Source organism: Calidris pugnax, unplaced genomic scaffold (assembly GCF_001431845.1).
Source record: "Calidris pugnax isolate Ruff unplaced genomic scaffold, ASM143184v1 scaffold44, whole genome shotgun sequence".
In the NCBI taxonomy this organism is placed as follows: domain Eukaryota; kingdom Metazoa; phylum Chordata; class Aves; order Charadriiformes; family Scolopacidae; genus Calidris; species Calidris pugnax.
The window spans coordinates 3,069,736-3,092,994 of record NW_015094506.1 but is presented as its reverse complement, the minus strand read 5'-3'; the positions used below and the strand labels follow the sequence as shown (position 1 = coordinate 3,092,994).

General features: G+C 49.6%; 1 protein-coding gene and 1 long non-coding RNA gene across 10 annotated transcripts; one reads left to right on the top strand and one right to left on the bottom strand.

Moving 5' to 3' along the window:
• Window positions 1-2,031: 2,031 nt before the first annotated feature.
• On the top strand, window positions 2,032-23,152 carry TMPRSS6 (transmembrane protease, serine 6). Of its 8 annotated transcripts, none has more exons than XM_014964061.1 (18): window positions 2,032-2,122; window positions 3,767-3,923; window positions 6,228-6,370; window positions 7,375-7,460; window positions 7,888-8,072; window positions 10,803-10,844; window positions 11,069-11,273; window positions 11,630-11,766; window positions 12,337-12,449; window positions 12,936-13,045; window positions 14,092-14,237; window positions 15,336-15,434; window positions 17,542-17,655; window positions 17,948-18,064; window positions 18,812-18,980; window positions 20,499-20,770; window positions 22,001-22,137; window positions 22,838-23,152. In XM_014964061.1, the coding sequence occupies exons 2-18, from the start codon at window positions 3,767-3,769 to the stop codon at window positions 22,994-22,996; spliced, it is 2,391 nt and encodes a 796-aa protein (XP_014819547.1). In that variant the 5' UTR covers window positions 2,032-2,122; the 3' UTR covers window positions 22,997-23,152. The 8 variants fall into 8 exon arrangements, with proteins under 8 accessions (XP_014819547.1, XP_014819549.1, XP_014819545.1 ...); XM_014964063.1 differs by having other exon boundaries at window positions 2,107-2,222; XM_014964059.1 differs by lacking the exons at window positions 2,032-2,122; window positions 3,767-3,923 and adding exons at window positions 3,999-4,262; window positions 5,907-6,063.
• On the bottom strand, window positions 15,884-22,956 carry LOC106901380. Of its 2 annotated transcripts, XR_001414308.1 has the most exons (5): window positions 22,504-22,956; window positions 21,971-22,215; window positions 20,713-20,799; window positions 17,002-17,117; window positions 15,884-16,592 (listed from the first exon to the last, which is right to left on the bottom strand). It is a non-coding gene; the product is annotated as an uncharacterized LOC106901380 (long non-coding RNA). The 2 variants fall into 2 exon arrangements; XR_001414307.1 differs by lacking the exon at window positions 15,884-16,592 and having other exon boundaries at window positions 16,626-17,117.
• Window positions 23,153-23,259: the final 107 nt, after the last annotated feature.

Sequence of the window (23,259 nt, the reverse complement as noted above, 5' to 3'; positions counted from 1 at the left end):
ACAGAAAGCAGAGATGGAAGTGATCCTGCTGCAGGCCCCTGAGGACCATCCTGCTGGCTCGGTATTTTTCCCCCCAACTTGTGAAAGTGCTAGCAATTTTCAAGCTGGCAAGATGTTCGCAATGCATTCGCCACCACGTTGGGTGTGAATGTGTGACACACTGCGGCAGGAAGTGCTCAACATCAGATCTGGTGATAACCGGACTTTTCTTCCAGGAAGACAAGATCATGTGGTCTCGTATGTGAGTAAGTCAGGTTGTGAATACCAAAGGCATAACACTCTCGGTGATATGGGGCCCTTTCTCTACTGGGTCCCCAAGACCTCTTTGGAAATGTCACATAGGGAGCGGTCCCCTCTCAAGCTGATGCAAACACCCAGTGTGTGGTTCGCAAAACCACAGAAAGATGTGTCCACAAGCACCGAAGGCAAACCAAAGCTGAACGCCAGCACTGTGTGGAAAATACCAAGCTAACAACCACAGACAAGTCCTCTCTTTATCTTAAGCCTGGAGATAGCAAAGATAGCTGTCACATCTCCCATCTCCCTCTTTCCAAGATACCTTTTTTGTAAGTAGGCAACATTACTCTCAGCCTCCTCCCACATCCCTTCCTTCTTTTTTACCGTGGAGAAGCAGAAAGTAAAGGGTACTTACAGCAAAGGAATTCCTCTGAAGTCAAATCTGATCAAGGTTTTGGGTCCTTGGTTAATTCAAAAGCTTGTGGTGATAGATGTGGTATGCTTGATTAGATAGATCAGATTGAGATTCTATATTTTTTGTTCTGCTGAAAACACCAGAGAAGGAGGATGCTTCTTTCCAGGAAAGATGGATACAAAAATGTTAAGTTCTCTGGCACCGGGAAATACCCTTAGCTGGGTTCTGACTCACTATTGTGAGCTTGGGAAAGCCGTACATGTATGCCTAAAAATGCAGCTAGGCCCTAGTTATCTGGGGAAATTTTGGCTGGAAGTAGCTTTTTAAAGGAGAATCTGGTCCCTTAAATCTCTCAAGCAGTTCTGAAAGCATTTCTTACTGTCGTTGTGTGCCTCAGTTTCACATATGTACATAGATGAGTTAGTTGTCATAACCACACCGACACATTCCCAGTGAAACACTGCAGCTTTTCACACACATATAACGTTTACCTACCAGAATCCACCACGAAGTAACTACAGCAATGGCTTTTGGGCTTCATGCAGCCCCAGACTGAACCTAAACCAGTGGCAGAGCTGAAAGCAGCTATCCCTGCCCAGCCGCCAAAGCCCAGATGAGCCCTGGCCCAAATGAACTGAGCCCTAGGTCAATGCCACTTGCTGGAGCTCAGTCCCAGGTCAAGAGTCATCCATGTCCCCATCCCCCCACCCCGTTTATTGACAGAGTAACTCTATTTACTCTGGTCTAGCTGGACCGTGGTTGGTTTTTATGAAAAACAAAGGGGCACGTACAGAGCTGCAGGGCTCTAAGCAGAAGGTGGTGCAGACAAGGTAGGTGAGGAGGACCTGAGGCTAGAAGAAAAGCAGATGCTGCAGGGAGGAGCAAGTTGTGGTGCAAGGGAGTGCAGGGAGCCCAGCATCAGGAGACTGGGCAGCAAGAAGCACAAGAAGACCAGAGGGAGTCTTGCAGGTGGGGACTGAGAGACGCCGTGCTTTGCTTTCATCTGCATGACTGCTGTGGTAACCGGACCTGCTGTCTACTTCTTCCCTCCTTCAAACATTCTTCACCTGCCAGCCAGCGTGTGCTCCACCTCTGAGCTGGGGAGCACACACCCTGCATTTTGCCTCTCCCTCCAATGGGACCAAGGAGGGTAGCTAAGAAATACATCAGTTGCTCAGCAACTTCTTGTCCCCTGAGGAGGACAACATAAGCTATCTGCACCAGCCTCCTGGCTTGTTCTTCTCTGCACAACTGGAGGTGGTCCTGACTGGAGCCTGACTTTCTTCAGGCTCCCCCTGTTCAGCCCGCAGACCTTCTGCCCCTGCAAGGCGCCGAAACCTCCATTTCAGAAAAGAAGAAAGCCTGTGTACAGGATGTGTTGACCCGTCGTGGCAGGACGGTGTAGGACAAAGGCCAAGCTGAAGGGAGATGGCATCAGATTATTGAACGCCGAGGAGACCTTGAGCTTGGGTAAATAGATGTTCTCCTCTCTCCCCCATTCCATGCGTGTGTGCGCTGGCTTGCGTAGGGGGTGTGGGCCAGGCCTCACAGGCGGCAGCAGGTTTCAAAGGTAGGTCTGCAGCTCTGGGGGAAACCCCGGTGCCTACCATCAAATCTTCTAACAAAGAGGCTCTTCTACTGTTGCTTCCTGCCCTCCTTCCCCCACCCCTCCGTCTGCGGTTCTTTGCTTGTGCCTGCTGTTTCTGAAGGGATGCTGTGACAGTGGAGAAGTGCCCTTGCTCTCCTGGACCACTCAACCTGGTTCAGTGGGGAGGAGATCTTCTCCAGTGGTTGCACAGAAAGGTGGTCCACGGGAAGCAAGGGAGGGCAGTCTGTGCTGGGCCTGTTTGTACAGCATGCCTCTGTGGAAGGGTGCAGTAGAGCAAGCAGAGGTGCGGCTGATTGTCCAAGTGCAAATCTTGGGTTTAATGTTTCAGAATGAGTTACCTGGTGCTTATGTTCTGCAAGCGTGTTTCTGTGTTACAAGGCAGCCTGGAGGGATCAGGGCTCGGTAACTGGTGGAAAGCAAGGAGAGTGAGACCACTCTCTCCTATCATGTGAATGCTCCAGGGTATCCACGTGGGCTAAAACAGGCTTGAGGCCAACCATCTCTTCCCACATCTGCAAGAAGTCCCTTCTGTGCATTCATGCCCACACAGTCACACACACCACTGGGCACAAAGACGACTCACAGACACGTAGACATGGCACAGGCATTCCCCAAGACCTCTGTGCCCTCCAACATGGTACATTCACATCCTTTTCCTCTCCAGCCACAGAGAGAAAGCCTCTGGAGGCAGTCATGCCCTGGGTGATGGCAGAGGAAAGGAGAAGGAACGTGGGTGAAATAGACAACCAAGATTAATGTGGCTCTCTTGGGCAATGGAATTTCTTACCCTCAGAGTCTGAGGCTGACAGAAGAGGTGCTGGCTGGGATGAAGCAAAAGAAGCAGCCTTGGTTAGATGAGGAACAAGGGAAGCCAAAAGGTGTCCCCTGGCACAAGCAGTGGGTGGTGGAGGGCTGAACATCATTCAGGTCCTCTCTTCTCACTAGGTCAGCCAGTGAGTCAGTGCCAGCATGGGCTTAGTCCTGGCACACATGGTCTGGTGGGAATGGCAAAGGTTTGCTAACCTTTAGGGACCGAGAGCAAAATGGCACAGCAGCAAACTGCAACTTCAGGCTCCCAGGCTGGGCTGTTGTGTGCAACTTCAATGTGCATTTGAGGTCATGGATTTTCTTTGGCATTGATTTCTGGGTCAATAAAATATCGGTTTTAAAACCACTCCCAGCCTGGGAGGACAACATATTTGTCTCTGGAGAAATTCATTATTGTACTCATTTATGGTTTTGGCAGAAGTAAAACCCAGGGAATGCCTTTGAAAATTGAGGGATTACCCAGGAGGCATAGACAAGACAGTGTCCTGGAAGCCTTTCTCCTACTGAGTTAGGAGTTGTACTCATATTTGCACTGAGCAAAGTCTTTGATGGTTAGCACACAGATCTCTTGGGGCTATAGATCTTGGAAGAGGAGCACAGAGGTGGCAGAGTACCTCCAGAAACAGATGTAAAGGGATGCAGAAACCCAGTCTGACCATGGTTTGCTGTATCACTAGATGCCCCTGATGGAGGCCGAGGAACAGGAGGAAGATACCAACTCCCTCTCAAAGGATGGATCGGAGACAAACTCCCGTGACTGCCTCCGCTATGTGCCCCTTGGGATAGCCTTTCTTTTGCTTGCTGGAGCTGCTGCAGTAACCTGGTATTTCCTAGGTAAAAATACAGCATGTTTTATCCCCGTGTGGGAGGTGGGTGGGATTTAGCCAAGGCAATGCTGAGGAGGACAACATAAGCTATCTGCACCAGCCTCCTGGCTTGTTCTTCTCTGCACAACTGGAGGTGGTCCTGACTGGAGCCTGACTTTCTTCAGGCTCCCCCTGTTCAGCCCGCAGACCTTCTGCCCCTGCAAGGCGCCGAAACCTCCATTTCAGAAAAGAAGAAAGCCTGTGTACAGGATGTGCTGACCCGTCGTGGCAGGACGGTGTAGGACAAAGGCCAAGCTGAAGGGAGATGGCATCAGATTATTGAACGCCGAGGAGACCTTGAGCTTGGGTAAATAGATGTTCTCCTCTCTCCCCCATTCCATGCGTGTGTGCGCTGGCTTGCGTAGGGGGTGTGGGCCAGGCCTCACAGGCGGCAGCAGGTTTCAAAGGTAGGTCTGCAGCTCTGGGGGAAACCCCGGTGCCTACCATCAAATCTTCTAACAAAGAGGCTCTTCTACTGTTGCTTCCTGCCCTCCTTCCCCCACCCCTCCGTCTGCGGTTCTTTGCTTGTGCCTGCTGTTTCTGAAGGGATGCTGTGACAGTGGAGAAGTGCCCTTGCTCTCCTGGACCACTCAACCTGGTTCAGTGGGGAGGAGATCTTCTCCAGTGGTTGCACAGAAAGGTGGTCCACGGGAAGCAAGGGACGGCAGTCTGTGCTGGGCCTGTTTGTACAGCATGCCTCTGTGGAAGGGTGCAGTAGAGCAAGCAGAGGTGCGGCTGATTGTCCAAGTGCAAATCTTGGGTTTAATGTTTCAGAATGAGTTACCTGGTGCTTATGTTCTGCAAGCGTGTTTCTGTGTTACAAGGCAGCCTGGAGGGATCAGGGCTCGGTAACTGGTGGAAAGCAAGGAGAGTGAGACCACTCTCTCCTATCATGTGAATGCTCCAGGGTATCCACGTGGGCTAAAACAGGCTTGAGGCCAACCATCTCTTCCCACATCTGCAAGAAGTCCCTTCTGTGCATTCATGCCCACACAGTCACACACACCACTGGGCACAAAGACGACTCACAGACACGTAGACATGGCACAGGCATTCCCCAAGACCTCTGTGCCCTCCAACATGGTACATTCACATCCTTTTCCTCTCCAGCCACAGAGAGAAAGCCTCTGGAGGCAGTCATGCCCTGGGTGATGGCAGAGGAAAGGAGAAGGAACGTGGGTGAAATAGACAACCAAGATTAATGTGGCTCTCTTGGGCAATGGAATTTCTTACCCTCAGAGTCTGAGGCTGACAGAAGAGGTGCTGGCTGGGATGAAGCAAAAGAAGCAGCCTTGGTTAGATGAGGAACGAGGGAAGCCAAAAGGTGTCCCCTGGCACAAGCAGTGGGTGGTGGAGGGCTGAACATCATTCAGGTCCTCTCTTCTCACTAGGTCAGCCAGTGAGTCAGTGCCAGCATGGGCTTAGTCCTGGCACACATGGTCTGGTGGGAATGGCAAAGGTTTGCTAACCTTTAGGGACCGAGAGCAAAATGGCACAGCAGCAAACTGCAACTTCAGGCTCCCAGGCTGGGCTGTTGTGTGCAACTTCTATGTGCATTTGAGGTCATGGATTTTCTTTGGCATTGATTTCTGGGTCAATAAAATATCGGTTTTAAAACCACTCCCAGCCTGGGAGGACAACATATTTGTCTCTGGAGAAATTCATTATTGTACTCATTTATGGTTTTGGCAGAAGTAAAACCCAGGGAATGCCTTTGAAAATTGAGGGATTACCCAGGAGGCATAGACAAGACAGTGTCCTGGAAGCCTTTCTCCCACTGAATTAGGAGTTGTACTCATCTTTGCACTGAGCACAGTCTTTGATGGTTAGCACACAGATCTCTAGGGGCTATAGATCTTGGAAGAGGAGCACAGAGGTGGCAGAGCACCTCCAGAGACAGATGTAAAGGGATGCAGAAACCCAGCTTGACCATGGTGTGCTGTATCACTAGATGCCCCTGATGGAGGCCGAGGAACAGGAGGAAGATACCAACTCCCTCTCAAAGGATGGATCGGAGACAAACTCCCGTGACTGCCTCCGCTATGTGCCCCTTGGGATAGCCTTTCTTTTGCTTGCTGGAGCTGCTGCAGTAACCTGGTATTTCCTAGGTAAAAATACAGCATGTTTTATCCCCGTGTGGGAGGTGGGTGGGATTTAGCCAAGGCAATGCCCAGCCCAAAGCATGTTAGTGCCTCTGGGTGATCATACATAGGGGTAAACCCCTCTCTCCTGCACATCAGCAAGGTAATCCAGTAGTGTCTTCTGTTGGCAGACTACAGACCATGGCACCTGGAACCAGCCGTCCTGCAGTTTTACTCTGGCAGCCTCCAGGTCCTCAATCGCCAGTACTCCCCGGACCTTGGGCAGGTGGAGTCCAGAGCATTCTGGTTGGAGTCATCTAAGCTCCAGAAGATGGTGAGGGCAATTTCATGACCAGAACTGGTCCAGAAGCAGTTCAGTGAGTAGAAAGAGGAAGGGGTCAGGTACCCCCATCCAAGTGACAGGCTTGGTGGGACCGTACAGCAAGAGGGATGAAACATAGGGTTGGCCATAGGTCCTTTGCCACTGTAACATTGCACAATAGTTATCAGATGACATTCTCGTTGCAGCTGAAGGAACTGATTCGTGCCACAGAGCTGGGTCGATATTACAACTCAAGCACAGTGTATGCCTTTGGGTGAGTAGCACCCACAGCATTTTTATTTGTTCCTGTGTGAAAGCTTCCAGCCAATTGTACTCTGGTGTCACTGAAATCTGGCCATGACAAACTGTTGCAGTCCCCACCTGAAGTCTAGGCTAGGCTGGGCAGTCCAGATCCAGAATGGCTCCAGCATGAGCTGGGGAGATCCAACTGGGGATATTTTGCGATGTTCATGTTCATAGGAGGTTATGATGAAAAGCCAAAACTGAGAAATTTTTCAGAGAGGCAAAAGTTCAAGAGAGGAAAAAAAGTCACTGGGAAAAATTGAAGAAAACAACAACCTTGGCCTTGGTATTCTCAGTAGAAACTAAGCAGCTGGAAATTAATTTCTCTAATTCAAGGAAGTGATTTTATGGCCTGATTCTAGGCACCAGAAGGGAGAGGCCACAATGCACCATGGAAAAGGTATTCCAGCCAAGACGCATAGTCCACCTGGGAATAGGATAACAGTAGAATGGGACAGATGGGGGACTACAGCTTTGCAGGTCATTAGAGAAGATCAAGAAAATGGGAATAACTTCCAAACTGATGTATACATTTGCTTCTGACATTTTTTCCATGGAAAACTACACTTCTAAATTTGTCCTTCAGCTAAGGAAAATTCCAATTTTGCTGTAACTCCATTTTCAACTGGGGAAAGAAAAGTTTCACTTGCTATTCTTCCTCTAGTCTTTTACTGAACAAAGGTTTGTTTCAACATCTCTTCCCCCTCCCCCAGCCAATTTTCTCTGCCAGCTGGTTGAACAGAGCTTTCCCAGTCACAGTCTTCTGCAGCTTGAACCTGCCCAGCATTAATGGCTTGTGGTAAGGTACTGAGTCAGAAATCACCCACTTGTCACCACTGGGAGGGGAGACAATGAAGTCTTGAATGTTTCTTTTCAGCCTCTGGTCAGTAATAACCAAAGGTCATTTCTACCTGAAATGAGACTGCTCATCAGACCAGTCTTGATTAATTATCACATTAACTTGACCATGTATTGTCATCACTAAAGCCAGATGGCATAAAATGGCTTTTTTCCCCAAAGGACTGAGCATTAATTAGCACCATGGATGTAGCAGTTCTCATGCTCCTCAGAGTGGTTCCTCTGGGTCACAGCAGTGCAGCTGGAAAGTCCATACAGAAATGCCTGATTTGTGGAAAAACAGTGGGGGGGTTAATCTCTGGGGTTTGCCTCTCCAGTGATTCCGGAGAGGAAGAAAGAGGATATTTAACATGCTATTTCTCTGTTAGGGAGGGGGCTCTGACCTTCTTCTTCTGGTTTGCCCTCCAAATCCCTGAGAGTCAGCAGAAGGACATGACTGCTGAGAGGGTAAACACAATGCTCCAGCAAGAGCTCTCCACCAGCTTCAACAGCTCGGGCAGCCTGTCCTACCAAACGGAGTACAGGGTCAACCCAGACTCACTGGTTCTGCTGGGTAAGTACCAGCTGCTCAGCTGTGGCCTGAGCAGTGAAGACTGCTCCAAGGTTTATAAGGTGTTGAAGGGAGATTAGAAGAAGAGGCCAGAAGGGAATAGGGGAAACCTGAAGAAGATAGGGAAGAAGTGAGGATCAGGTGATGGAATTTCATATTTTTCTTCCTGATAGAGAAGAAATGAAATCTGGAAAAAAAAAAAAAAAAAAAAAAATTCCTTCTTTTCAAGGATTAAAGATTATTAAGGATACAGCTGACCATGACCAGCTAGGTAACACTTTTTTTTTTTCCTTCTCCCACCAGTTTTAGCTTCTGTGGAGTAAGATCTTACATGGGTCATGGCTTTGATCAGCTTGGCTCAAAAATAGCAAGCAATTAGGTTTCCTGCTTTCCTTTGGGAGACTATTCCAGGATACTTGATTGTGAGAAGAACAAAGGCAATGTACTTGAATCACCACTAGTCTTAGTCTGAGACAAAGCATTGTTGCCACTTCAGTTCTTGACATGATGTTAAGGATTATTTATCATTGCCCAAAATTAAGATCACAGCCTGTTCAAAAAGCCATCCCTACAGAATTGCTCTAAAATAAGTGTTAGATAAAAGACTAGATGTTGTGTCTATATTCAGTGTATCTAAGTCCAATGGAATTTGTATTCGGTCTTTATAATGAGACTTAACTTCTCAACCTGATCTGATTCCTCTTACAGAACCCCAAACATTTTAAATAGATTGTGTTTCCTCTCTCCCTTTGGGACACTCATGTCCAAGTTTCTTCTTCCCATGAAATGTTACATCTCCAAGTTTTTTTCCCCAGACACATTATCTTGCATTTTTCTAAGGTGAATCTTATTCTAATCTAACCCACCCATATTGTCTTTACTTTTACACACCACATCTCAATTGTTTTGTTTTGAGGGTCATTTTTTGGTACTCCCAGAGAAAATTTTATTTCTTCAAGATCATTTTCACTCCCTCATCCAGACCGTTGTGTTAAGATCACGCTCTGAAGCTGCATTAGCATTTCATGAAGACATCTTCTCCCTTAGTTACCATTAGTCCCTTACTTCTACATATGATTTGTTTCCAGCATACTAGACCTTATGCTCAGCCAATCTAAATTAACTCTCTTAAGAAAGATATCATAAGACAAGATGCTAAATGCTTCCAGGTCAGCCCATTTTGCCTTCATTTGCTCACTTCACAATGTAACTCATAAACAAATAAAAATGATGCTGCCATTTTTTAGCTGTTCTCAGTTCCCTCTTATTCCCTTTGCATCTGTTTCACTGTTTTATTCATTTCAGCAGACCACACTTCTTTCTATTTTGGAATTAACACACCAGTTGTAGATTCTCTAGCTCCTTCTGCTTCCCTAGTCCCTTCTGCCTCCCTCCCCAGTCACAAGCACGGTCTAGCAACTAAGGCAGAAGCCAGAAACCTCTTACACTGCTGGGCCAGGGTGACCTCAAGCCAGTGACTTAACCTCTGCTTTCATTTGCTCTGCAAAACTGGAGTGAAAAAATAGCTAGCTAATAGCAAGTCATTAACATTTTGTTGCTTTCTGAAAGACTCATTTGCTGACGTGCTTAGCTCTAAACATTGAGTTTTGCTGCAGCCTGCCTTAAGCTGCAGAGCTGCAAACCATTGACTAGCACAGGAACCTCTCCACCGTCTCCAATGCCTTATTTTCACTGACAGCTGCACTCACCCCAGGACATTAGCTTCCCCTTTCACCCAAAGAGTTTCAGGACACCATTCTCCTTACAGGAACCCAGTTTTATTACCTTCAGATAAAAGAGAACTTAATATCAACTCACTGTATGTCCGTTCCTGCAGCACATGAGCTTCTCTAGGGGTCTGCCTTATGCCTGCAGGATCATCTTTTCCACAACATCTGTTTTTACCATGACAAAACCGCTCAGCTCTCCCCACAGAATTGCAAGCTTAGGAACTACAAAAGACCAAAGCCCTGACCTAGGCAAGCCCCCAACAGCAATTCTCACACCCAACTGACCTCACCGTGCCTTTTGTTTTGGCCATTATTCCCAGTACCACCTGACCTCTGGCCACTCCCAGTTCAGCTGGGAGGCTGGAGAAAAGCCCAGCTCTCCTAAAAGCATTGTCCACGCTGTCACTCTATTTTGCACAGATCTGTAGTCCTTGATGGTGGCTTTCCCTGCATCTCCCTTCTCCAGAGGTGAATTCTACAAGGAAATTGAGTAGCTCATCAACCAGTAGTCACCTAAAGAGACCTCCTTCCTCACCCTCAGTGACTCCCATGCATTTCAGTGAGGGTTATTTAAACTGGGAAAGCAGGGGAGGGGTAAGCAGACAGTGAAGACTATGGGAAGTGGGGTTGTGCCCTGTGGTGTGGCTGGCAGAGGAGGGGGGTGGGCTGCCTGAGGCTGTCCTGGGAAGGGGAAGTGGTTGTGTCCTGGAATAGCACACAAAAACAAGTGAGGAAAAAAGGCAGAGAAGACCTTGGTGGGCTGGAAAGCATCTATCAGGGATGTTGGATCTGGAGCAGAGGCCAGAGAGATGGGGTAGGGAAGGCAGGACTGAAGCAGGTCCCCGAGAGCAGGCAAAGTGGGCTCTGGAGTGTGCCCTATGCCAAAGTTTTAAGGGAACCATTTATGTAGGAAGGAAGAGAGTCATCACCTGCCATGCTAGCATTCAGATGCTGCCAGTTTATCTTTTTGTTTATCTTTCTTTATATATTTCCTTTCTAACAGAATCCAGTGTGAAAGACATAGTAGTGCTGAAATCTACATTGGGTAGGCCATCTTTTCCTTTTCTTTTGAGTTTGTGACTTTGTGGGAGGGATATTTACAGGGGACAGGAAGCATGAGTCAGCATCATCCCAAAAGAAGGCTCACTCTGATATCCCAAGTGACAATCGCATATCTTAAATTTCCCTTACAACCACTCCTAAGCCCCCCTTTGCCTCCATTTACATCACCCTGAGGTTTAGATACTTCTGTCTTTCCTCTGGATTCAGGTTGCTACAGATACAGCTATGTCCAGGAGGATGATGTCCTAAGGCTGGAGGGTCCTGACTACCTGGCCTCCAGTTGTCTTTGGCACCTCCACGGCCTCGAGGGCTACATGATCAAGCTACGCCTGGAGTGGACTCTCCCAGACTGCAGGGACCGCCTGGCTATGTATGATGCAGCCGGACCCCTGGAGAAACACCTCATCACCTCGTAGGTAGCTCCTGAGCAAGGCGAGCACGGCGGGGAAGCCGGGCAGGATGGCACGACACACCACAGCAGGGGAAGGTGTTAGACTACATCAGAGGAAATTCTCTTTGATGCAGAACCTGCCTCTCGCTGATCAGCTGACGTGACTGATGTGGGATATCACACAGCCAGCCATGCAGTCTGAGAGATTAAGGCAGCACGAGCTGTGTCTCTGCTGGCCCTTGATTTGATTCAGTTAGTGCCTCACAGCAGGCGTGTGCCGTGGATAACACAGACCTCCATTTTCTCTCTTTCTCGTTCTTCTCTTTCATTTGTTTGTCACTTACTTCACTCCCATTCTTTTATCTCTTTGCCCTCAGAATCTATGGCTGCAGCCGGCAGGAGCCTGTTGTGGAAGTCCTTTCATCTGGGCCGGTCATGTCCATTGTGTGGAAGAAAGCCATGTACAGCTACTATGACCCCTTCATCCTCTCAGCACAGGTGGTACCCCTCAAAGGTGAGGAAGGCTGGAGGAGAGCAGCCATAAACACAGGATAGAGATGGGTTATCTCCTACAACATCACAGCTCCTAGAGGTGCTCCATCCCCACTAGGAGCAGAATTCACTCTAGATTGCAAGGGTAAAGCTGGTCAGTAAAAAGCAGGTTAGATGCTGCTCCCTCACCTGGACTCATAAATTACCATCTGGTTCAAGTCTTTACAGCCCAGGCTCTGGCAAGAAGACAGTGAGTGATTATGACACTTTAAGAGACGACCAAGCTCTCATGCATGGACAGACTAGATATGGCCTGGACATCATGTCCAGACACACTTGCAGATAAATGTCAAGTCAATATTAGAGTCTAAAGCAGCAATGTACATTACCCTTCTCTGGACAAGAGGAGGAGGCTGAAAGTCTTGCCAGGTAGAAGTGGCCCCTTGAAGAGGTATGGCGGAACATCCCAGTCACCTTTAGCATCAGGCCTTAGAGTACACTTCCCCTCCTCCTACAACGGGCTGAGTACATGGTAGCCCCAGGCTGAGGTTGAGCTGACAGGTAGCTGGGCTTTGAATGTCTGTATTTACAGCCTGTGAAGTGAATATAACTCTGCGGGAGGACCTGGAACTGCAGGGGAAGATTGGCACCCCACACTACCCCAGCTACTACTCGCCCAACACGCAGTGCAACTGGCACATGACGGTAAGAGCCAGCTCCCACAAGAGCATCCCCCTCCTCCCTGGAGCCCACACAGCATTCCCCACATTAGCAGGGGGTACAGCCAGCACTCTCAGTCAGATCATCATGAGAAGCAAGCAGAGGGCGGCAGCCTGCTTAACCCCCACACAATGCGTGTTTGTTTCTAAAGGGGAAGGAAGCTAATTTTGCACACTGTGGCAGAGATGCCATATCTGAGGAGGAATCTGAAATATGGTCTCTCTGGAGGAGTTCTTCAAGGCAGAACCAGATTGCTAGGAAATGCTAGGAATTACCATGCTTTGAGACCAGCAGCAGAGCCACCATGGGCTGCAGCATCACCCCATTTTAAATGGTGCTTCCTTCTGGCCTGCCACGTGTGAATTGGCAGCCCTCTCCTTGACATCTAACATGCTCATTTCTGTTGTACGGAGTGGGCTGCAGGACTCATAGGAACTATGTCCATTCAGCTCTGGATCCCCTTGCCTGCAGGTCCCGTCTCTTGACTATGGGGTCACCCTGTGGTTTGATGCCTACGCACTCAGCAGACAGAAGCACGACCTGCCCTGTACCCAAGGCCAGTGGATAATTCAGAACAGAAGGTGTGTTCTGGGGTCCTGGTTTCTGTTTCTCACTTCCCACCTGGGATTAAACCTCTGCAGGTTCCCTGCTCACTTCAGCTACCAGGTCTGAGGAAGGAGAGCCTATCACCACACTCAGTTGCCACTGCTTGTGCTGGTGCCTCTTGCTTTTCTACTTCTTTTTCAGCCCCTCTGGTTCACAGGCTCCCCCCCCAGTGAGCACATTTCTTACAGATTTGCTTCGAGCTACCAGCCTGCCTTCTCTGTCTTGCTGCTTGCACCAGGCTTCCTAGTTTTCTCCTGTGTGTGTAACCTTGGTGTCCTCCCACATCTCCTGTGTTTGCAAATCTGCCTGTCACCACCTCTGCACTATTATCTGTGTGTGCCATTGCCTTGCATCCACCTCCGTACAGATCTTTTGCCTAGCTCCATATCTTCCTGCCTTGACTACAGCCACTTCCCCCTGCGGGACTTCCCAAAATTAGCATTCATACGTAGCTGGGGCTGCTACTCACCACTGCCCAGGTGCAAAGAACCAAGAGCTGCTGCACTTCCATCTCCTCAAAGCAAGCTCCAAGATGGATGGACCAATGGTTTTATTTTTCCTCCCACTTACTGCAAAATTGCCCTTTCCTCTAAAACTTCCTGCATGCCGCCTCATTCATTTCCTCTCCACTGCTCCTGTGGGAGTAACTTCTTTTCCTCTGAAAAGATTGATCCAGAAGGGTTCTCCTGGCTTAGGATTTCCATTTTTCTGTCCCTGCCTTCCTCTCTTGGACAGCCAGTGCCACAGTTTCTACAACATGGCTTCTTCAGGAAGATAAACGTAAGAACTGAATTGCTTTGTGTGGCGCTTGCTCAGAAAGTGGGAAATGTCCAAAAAAAGTAGGGTCACTCTGGATCTCATGCTATATTGAAAGCATTTTGCCTTCCTGGCTTCCCCCCACCCCTGTCACCTAGTCTGTATGGCCCCCTTCCCACCCCAGCCCCACTGAGCCTCCTTGCCCCACTTTGTTGTCTTCTCCTCTCTCTCTTCCCATGACATCCCACCTGTGTTTGCTCCTCAGGTTGTGTGGCCTGCGGACCCTGCAAGCCTACGCTGAGCGGATCCCAGTCACTTCCTCTGTTGATATCACCATCACCTTCACCTCACAGATCTCCTTAACTGGCCCCGGCGTACAGGCAGCTTACAGCCTGTACAACCAATCAGACCGTAAGTTCAGGTTCCTCCCTGCTCCTTAGAGGGGTGGTGGCTACCAGCAGCCCCTGTGCACTTGGCTTGTGTTAGGAGAAAGACAAGGCACATCCTGTGAGCCATAGGTGCCATCTGCCCCTCGGGCATGCGCTCACAAATCAGTGACGCACACACCACTGGTCTTCCAAAAAAAAGAGACATTTACTTGCAAAGCTGTTTCTGCACATGTGGCCCTCCCTCATGTTGCCAAAGCATTTATGCGCCAAAGCCCAAGGTCCAAGAGTTGTCTACTGTCTCACCCCTGTGCCCACATCACAGGCTGGCCTTGGGAATTCAATGAGAGACTATCTCTGGCTTGAAGAGATTTTTATTTCTATTATAAGAGCTCTTAGAGAGAGCTTTTTCCTGCTTACCTTGGAATCTGTGCAAGTGAGAGACAAAAAACCTCACACAAATACGCATACACAGATACGTAAATGCATGCCCACAGTCTGTCTTTCCAAGGTTTCTCCATCTCCTTCCTAAAGGGTGCCTCTGACATATACCAGTGCCTGAATACGTGCACCTGCCAACACGTGTTTAGCACCAACCCCTTCAAGGCCCCAAGCAAGTTTTAATAACCACTCCAAAGAACCTATTTCAGCTTTCCTGCAGCATTTGTGTCCTGGAGACATTCAAAACCTGTCTGGACACGTTCCTGTGCAACCTGCTCTAGGTGCTCCTGCTTTGGTAGGGGGATTGGACTAGATGATCTCCAGAGGTCCCTTCCAACCCCATATCATTCTGTGATTCTGTGATTCAGGAGTCACGAAACAGTGCTAAGCCAGAGGTATAACATGCCAGGTGGGTGGTTGTCCTGGCTCTTGCCTGTTGGTACAATGAGAAGCAGGGAAAAGCCCTCTTTCTGCTGGTACATACCCTGGCTCTATTTGCCCATGTTCAAAATGGCTGACACGGCAGATTTTGGGGAGCACAGCGAGTGCCGCCAGCACGTTGCCGCAGCACACGTGTGGTCAGGAAGGTGTGCAGCTCCACGCTCCACTTTCAAGCCACGGTGCTCTACTGCAAGGAGGTTTCCAGTCACTGGGGACTAACTACTCTCTGGTGGTTTCCCAGCCTGTCCCGGGGAGTTCCTGTGTTCAGTGAATGGCCTGTGCGTCCCAGCCTGTGACGGGATCAAAGATTGCCCCAATGGGCTGGATGAGAGAAATTGTGGTGAGTGATTTCTTCTCCCCACTTGTCTCTGGTCTCCCGGAACCCCTTGTTCCTTCAAAGGCAGGGAGAGATGGAGAGGGTTCATTTGGCCTAGATATAGCCTTGTACCTTCCCTCCAGGAGCTTAAGCCTCTGCATCCACCCTTTCATCTTTCTCAGGAAGAAGCAGCCATGCTTCTTGCTCCTGTGCCCAACACAGTCTTCCTGGGAGAACCCCCTAGTACTCATGCACCAAGATCTCCAGGCAACCTGAAAGAAGCCCCCTCCCCAGGCTGTCCCCTACCTTGTTCTGCTTTCCCCCACCCAGGCCTGACAATCCACCTCGGCCCTGGCCTACAGCCCCCTCTGCTGTCATACCACTCAGCCTCCCCTTCCCAGCCCTCCTACCTTGCCCACGCCTGCCCAAGCCCACCCATTGCCCTGTTCTCTCCCTTTTCCTCCCAGGCCATGTGTGACACCTGATCTGTACTGTTCCTCACCCATATATTGTGCTTCAGTTTGGGAGCATCTAAGTCTTCCATCAGCCATCAGTTCTTCATGCCAACGGCAGTTCATGCTGATGCAGACACCATCCTCAGCATCCCAGGACTCCTGCAATGCCCCATTCTCATAGGAAGAGCTACTCAGGCTTTGGCATGACACCTAATTAATCTGTTTTCCCATCCCTGGTGGGGGAGGTGGTGAGGGGGGAGGGGGGAAGGAAGCTCATCACGTTGCTTCCACCACTAATTTTTCATTAGTTGTCCTCTACAGCTGTTTATTCATAGACAGAAAGATCCCCAAACCACTGGAGAGTGTGGCCAATTCTGAAATATTCAGAGGAAGATATAGAAAAGTCTAAAGTAAAAGGAAGGAGAAATCTTTCTCAAGGAAGTCTTAATTCAGTGCTGGAAATGTGAGAGCTCTCACAGGATCGCTGAGGCTGGGTTTTGTATTGTCTGCAGTCTTGCTGATGGTGCACTCTGTCCCATCATCCAGCTGCCTGACATCAGGGCTTGCTTGCTTCCCTCATGGATACATGTGCATCCTGAAGAATATTTAATATTATCTTGAATCCTGTTAGTTTCTTGGCCCCAGGGATATCTTGTGTCATTCAGTTCCACAGGTTAACACAAAGACGGAACAAAATGTATTTGTTTCTCCGTGTTTTCAAACATCCCTTTATATTTGAAAAAGAAAATAGAAACAGCATGATTTCCTTCCTTTCTCATATGCTTGCCACAGTTGAATTTCTGCTTATTCACTCCATGTCTGCATAGAACAGTCCCTGTCTTTAAAATCAATGTTCACATTTCCTCAGACCTTTGCGTGCCTTTAGTCATCCAGAAGCCTCACGCTAATTACTGAAGAAATTATAGTCACCGCAGAAAGACAATGCCCAGGAGGTACTGGCCCATCATGTTCTGTGTTACGCATAGATACACACAAACACAGGACAGGTTCTTACTATGAAAATGTATAATCAGAAGTCGTACTCTACTATGGGTAGGCACCTTAGGTCCTTCTCCGTCCTGAGCAGCTATCAGAGCTCATGGACATTGAGGAATCCACTGCTGCACAGGACTCACCTATCAGAGACCAAGGGGAGCAGCTGCTCTGTTGATGAAGGTGACACATGAACTGAGGGTGACATCAAGGCAGGAGGAACAGTGATCTCAGCAGACAGGATGCAGTCCTACAGAACCTGAAGAAGGCAAACAGAGCAGATCTGGTGATGGTGGTAACACGGGATGGTCAACCAAGAGCCAGTGTGCACAATAATGATGAGGCAGGTCCGAGGCCAAGCCAAGAAATCAAGGAAAGTTAAGTCAGCAACAGTAAGGTATAAGACAAGGTGCACTCATACCTACAAGATAGATCAGGCAAAGAGCAACAACAAGGACCTCAGATCAAATGCATCTCCTGAGCAAAAGTGGGCCAGGCTCCTGCTCTGCATGGCAGTCTGTTTCAAGACTACACACTTGCACTGTACCAGAGCTGGTCTTAAGCACAAGCTGCCAAATCTTTATGAAGCGGTTGCAGAGCCTACTGGTGCACTTGGAGACCTGACCTCACACCTGATGCCTTGCCTTGCGTGCCTAATTCCTGGGTGCTTCCCTCCCGCACAGTGTGTCCTGCCAAGTTCCAGTGCCGCGAGGACAGCACTTGCATCGAGTTCAGCAGGGTCTGCAACCAGCAGCTGGACTGCGTCAACGGGAGCGATGAGGAGCAGTGTAGTGAAGGTAGGGAGAGGATGGTGCTGGGCTGCCAAATACTTTCCCCCGTGCTCAAGCCAAGGCTGTCAGTAGCCTACTTCCCTCTTGAGAGGTAAGGGCACCAGCTGGGAATTAATGTGCCTGACCTGCTCACAATGTTTGCTCTGTAGATGACCAAGCTTGCTCAGGAAATTCCCTGTCATCGTTTACGGAGTTCCCCCAAGCTCTCTGTTGTCTTTCCCCCCCCCCTCAAAGGAATTCAGGCTGTGTTTGCAAACTGCCACCCTCTCTTAGCCCTGGCTCCCTTTCCTCTTCTCAGGGGTCCCCTGTGGTCCTTTTACCTACCGCTGTGAAGATGGGACCTGTGTGAAGAAACCCAACCCCCTGTGTGACACCACTGCAGACTGCAAGGACCTGTCCGATGAGAAGCACTGTGGTGAGGAAATGCTCAGTTGCGCGTTGGCCAGGAAGATTCAGGATGCCAAGTAGCTGCAAGCCACCCTTCTTCCCACTGCCACCCCAGCATAAGCACCCACCTTCCCTTGTTCCACCACCATCTCCCTACCCCAGCCCCATGGCAGCAGTGCTACTGCTCCATCCTGCAGTGGTGGTGGCAGCAGCAATGAGCCAGCTCTCTGTGCTGAGCTGTGAGCAGATGTTTACTCTTTGGACAGCTGCTCCCCGTCTCCTTCAGGCAGAGGCATCAGGCCAGACAGACATGTCTCGCAGGCCAGGTCCTACCCACAGGCTGCCTGTGAGACCACTGTGCTGGCTTATGGCAAGTCATGCCACCCCACAAGGCTCCAGCCAGGGAAATGACCCCTGATTGCATGGTCACTGGCAGGGAGAGAGCTTGTGTTTTGATTTCCCTGCTTGGTTTTTCTGGAGCCTCAGTGGGCAGCGAAAAGGAACGGCTGGAAGGGTTCCCCGTCAGGCCAGCAGGTAGCACAGACAGGGCACTGCCCTGAAGGATGCCACGCAGGCATCAGCAGAGATGCGTGCTGGGAGGGAGTGCTCCCTAGACTTGTCCTGGAGAGCAAGTACATAAAACATCTGCCGGCTGGGTAAGGCAAGGGCTTAGAGGTCAATCTCTTCAGTCAATTAAGTAAGAAAGGGAGGGCAGGCGCAGTATATCATGTTCCCTTCCTCCCCTGAAGTACCTGCTGTGTTTCCTCCTTCTCAGACTGCGGGCTGCAAGCCCCTCTCAGCAGGATCGTGGGTGGTGCGAATTCCGTGGAAGGGGAATGGCCGTGGCAGGCCAGCCTGCAGGTTCGGGGACGCCACATTTGTGGGGGAACACTCATTGCTGACCGTTGGGTGGTCTCAGCTGCACACTGCTTCCAGGATGAGAGGTAAATGGAGAGGGAGGCATGCTGGACAGGAGAAGGATTTGTGTTGCTTTCCGTGTCATGCATGATGGGAGGATCATCCGGCTGTGAAAACGTCACAGGGCAGCCATACCCCTCATCTGGCGCCTGTGCCCTGCTTCTCGGTGGCTTGGAGCTGGTATGGACCCACGCACTAGTGTTTGGGTGTGTGCACTAGGGAAAAGGGGCAGTGCTGGGATTCACAGAGCAGCTTTGGGAGAGCAATGGTAGTGGAAGACGCTTCACAGCTCTGCCTTTGCTTTGGCTCTGGCTTGTCCTCCTGTTGTCACAACCACGGAGGTGTCAGCATGTGTAGGATGGGGCCAGGATAGCATTACCTGTGGACGATGCTGTTTAGGTCCCATGCTGGCCACCTCCAGGGCCTGCCCTTTCAGAAGGAAGCACAGTCTCTCCCCGAGTTCCTTCCACCCAGTGTACGTACCATAACAGCGGCAGCAACAGGCAAATCAGGAGGGTTCATTCATTCTTTCAAACTGGGAAGAAGTGAGGAGGAGGAAGGTCCATTGCTGTGCTGGGCAGCAGGGCTGGGTCAGGGAAGGAATGTGAACACTCAGACCCAGTCTCCACCTCCTCCAAACTCCCCTTTTCCTTTACCATTGAGATGGTGGGGATCCCCCACCTTCCCAGCTACTGCTGCTGGAATTCCCCAGCTGCCCTTCCCTTCTGTTGCCATGTGAGCTCGGAGAGGACATTCTCCTATGATGACACCAACCTTGGTAGAGCTGGGGTTGCTTTGCAGCTCTGCTTCTCACTTCACCTCATCTCATCCTGGTCCTGCCAAATTCCTACTTCAGTCCTATAACACAGCAGCATTGGGGCCGGCCTTTTGAGCAGTCCTTGCAGGCTGAATTTGGCCATCTTAGAGAGTCTCAATGCAGGATAGATGGAGATAGCACATCCCTGTTAGGTGGTATATGTGTATGCACGTGCATTTAGGGAGAGAATTTAAGTGGGGTGAGAGATAAGAAGTAGGGGGGGGAAAGAGTAGTTTCTGTAAAGGGCTGTCATGCCTTTTAATGCCCTCACCTCTGAGCTGCTTTTCTTGCTTCACTGCCTCTTAGCAGTTTCTCAGAGCTTGCTCCCTTTCTCCATGTGTCCTTCTCCTTGCAGCTTTGCTTCACCAGCTCAGCTCTTGTTCTCTGCCCTGTCACAGTCACTTGCACATGACTAGCCCCACTTGCTTGTCTAACCTACGTACACCTTTTAGCCTGCTTTGCTAAGAAAAGTAAGCAAATATGAGCGAATCGCTTGTGTGTAGGAGTGTCTGCCCAAAACCGGCGCCACTGTACAAACACATCAAGGCATCAAAGAGATGTCCCAACTAGTTTCTTGAAATCAGTAGACAAATTTTAAAAGAGGCCCCTCTGAGGGAGATGATAATCCATATCAGATACTCTTCAAAAGACCACAACAGAAGCAGCCAGGTTCTGCCCATCCTTCTCTGTTCAGGTAATGAGTTAGCTTCTTTGTTGCATCCTACAGACTGGCCTCTGCCTCCATCTGGACCGTTTACTTGGGCAAACATTTGCAAAATGCCACCAGCCATACAGAGGTATCCTTCAAAGTGATCCGCCTCTTCCTCCACCCTTATTACGAGGAGGACAGCCATGATTATGATGTGGCCCTGCTCCAGCTGGACCATCCTGTGATCATCTCACCCTTAATCCAGCCCATCTGCTTGCCTGCCCCTTCTCACCTCTTTGAGCCTGGCCTTCATTGCTGGATCACTGGCTGGGGAGCCCTTAAGGAAGGCGGTAGGTGCAAGGTCTTTGCTCGTGGCTTACTGAAACAGAGCCAAGATGGAAACATAGGTTTAGGCGTGGGGTAGGCAGAACAGACTTCTGTTCACCCCAAAGCATAATGACTTCTTCACGCCCTTGGATTTGGGGTCACAGGTTGGCCAAAGTTACTTGTCAAGTGCCTTGACCTCATTTGGAGAGGCCGGCATGAGAGTCTGGTAAGCTATATGGGCACTGCATGTGTTCCTTCATCCAAAGACTAGAATAGTCCTTCAGGAATTAGGGATCTGACAAGGGGCTATTCAGCTGTGGTCACAGCATGAAGCCCCAGTCCTGAAGCCCAACCCCATGAGTACACAGACATGTGGGCTCCTGTTGGGTCATTCTCCAGGAACAGAGCCTGACCAGAGAGAGTAGAGATGAAAAACTGCCCTTCATGAGATCAGAACTGGGTCTCCTGGAGACACCTGTTTGTGGTGCCTGCAGCAACATTTTTCCCATGTCAAAGACCCTGTACCTGGGTCCCCCCAGCAACACCTGTACCAGTAAATTCAATGGGAGCAGTGCAAGGTATGAGTGCTGTCCCCCAAGGATCACACTGTGTAATTGTTAGCTTGTCCCCGGTACCATTTTGGCCCCATAGTGCCCACACACTGCTCAGGGAAGCATGGGCCAAGACCTGTTCCCATGGGGTGGTATGGATGAGCCCATTCTGTATTGTGAGGAAGAGTTTAGCTGCAGGGGCATGATCCCTTGTGTTCCCTCCACATGGGACCAACATACAGGTCAAGTCTGTTCTCTAGTAGTGCCTGGCACCGGAATATAGATGTACTCACACAGGTCAGCTTTGTTTCCTAAATGGAAGCACTCAGGTGTCTATCCAGAAGTGGACACTTTGTTCGCATACTTAGCAAGAAGAATTTAACAACCACTTCAATGAGAAGTTAATCAAAAACTCTGACATCTCAGAGGTTTCCCCAAACCAGAATCACCCTTTTCCCAAAAGATGAAGTGCCCACCACATATCCCTGAAGCAAAAGGGACTGCAGGGGAATGTTACTGCTTCCATGCAGGTGAAGTGCTCTGCTGAAAGTCAGAGACTGTGATGCCAGTGGAGAACAGAACAGGAAATCAGATGGCAACTTTCAGCATGCAGTGAGATGGGCATGGACTTGGGGATCACAGTAAACAGTGGGAAACTCCACCATTGCTCACCTGCACTGCTTTCGGTGCTCTACCACTCAGGGCACATCAGCAACGTTCTGCAGAAGGTGGACGTGCAGCTCATCCAGCAGGATATCTGCAGTGAAGCCTATCATTACATGATTTCTCCCAGGATGCTGTGTGCTGGGTACCACAAGGGCAAGAAAGATGCCTGCCAGGTAACAGAGGAGTTGTGGGATCAAGGCTGACTACTGGAGATGGGGTGTGTCCCAAGTCTCCCAAATACGCTTCATGGCCTGAAATGAGGGTGAAAAGACCATAAAATGCCTGACTCCCCCAATCCTTCCTCTGGTCTAAGTGGCCAACAACAGAGGGCTACTTCTTCCCAGCATCTTTGCCTTAGACAGGATCTATACACACTTAAAATCCTTTTCTCATTTCAGCCCTTTCTCCACTCTTTACCTCCCACTTCCAAGTCTACATCAGTCTGTTCCCCCCTCAGCCTCATTAGCATCTGTCATACACAGTAACCTGTCTGTTCCTTCATTACTATCAATTTTAAGAAATCCCTCTGTCTCCCATACCTTTGGGTATCCAGTTAAATCCCACCAGCTTCCTTGCTCTCCACATATATTTGGAAATGCCACACAGACCAGAAGGAAACAATGGAGCTCTCAACTTCTTGAGAGTTGGCTAAGGGGAAGGAGCTTGTATGATGAAGGAATGCAACAACAGGTCAGATGTTTGCACTGGAGACTGTTTTTGACATCTGTCTAAGGTACAAGGGATGTTGCAGATGTCCCAGGCATGAGTTGGGATACAGGAATCTGGATATAGAGGGACTCCAAGATAGTGCAATCATCCAGCACAAGAAGCTGGTGGATCACCATCGCCCCATTTTTCTTTCCCTTTCTCTAGGGTGATTCTGGAGGTCCGCTGGCCTGCAAGGAACCCAGTGGCAGGTGGTTTCTGGCTGGTTTGGTCAGCTGGGGAATGGGATGCGCACGTCCAAATCACTATGGAGTATACACCAGGATCACTCAAGTGTTGGGCTGGATGAACCAAACCATGAGCTGAGAAAAGTGCATCTCTGCCTTCCGCCCATCCGACCTACGCTCACATGGCACTTGTTCCTGATCTTGCTCACTTGCCTCTCAGAGAGAGTTTCTGTGTGGGATGTTGCCAGATCCAGGATGCTCTTCTGAGCAGGGTGAAAAAAAAAAAAAAAAAAAAGGCCGCCATGGGGTCTGTCTTAGAAAAGAGTATTGGGCAATGACCAAAAATTAGTTGGTTAATCAGATAACAAGGAATATTATAGTTTTTGTGGCTGGCAGTAGCAC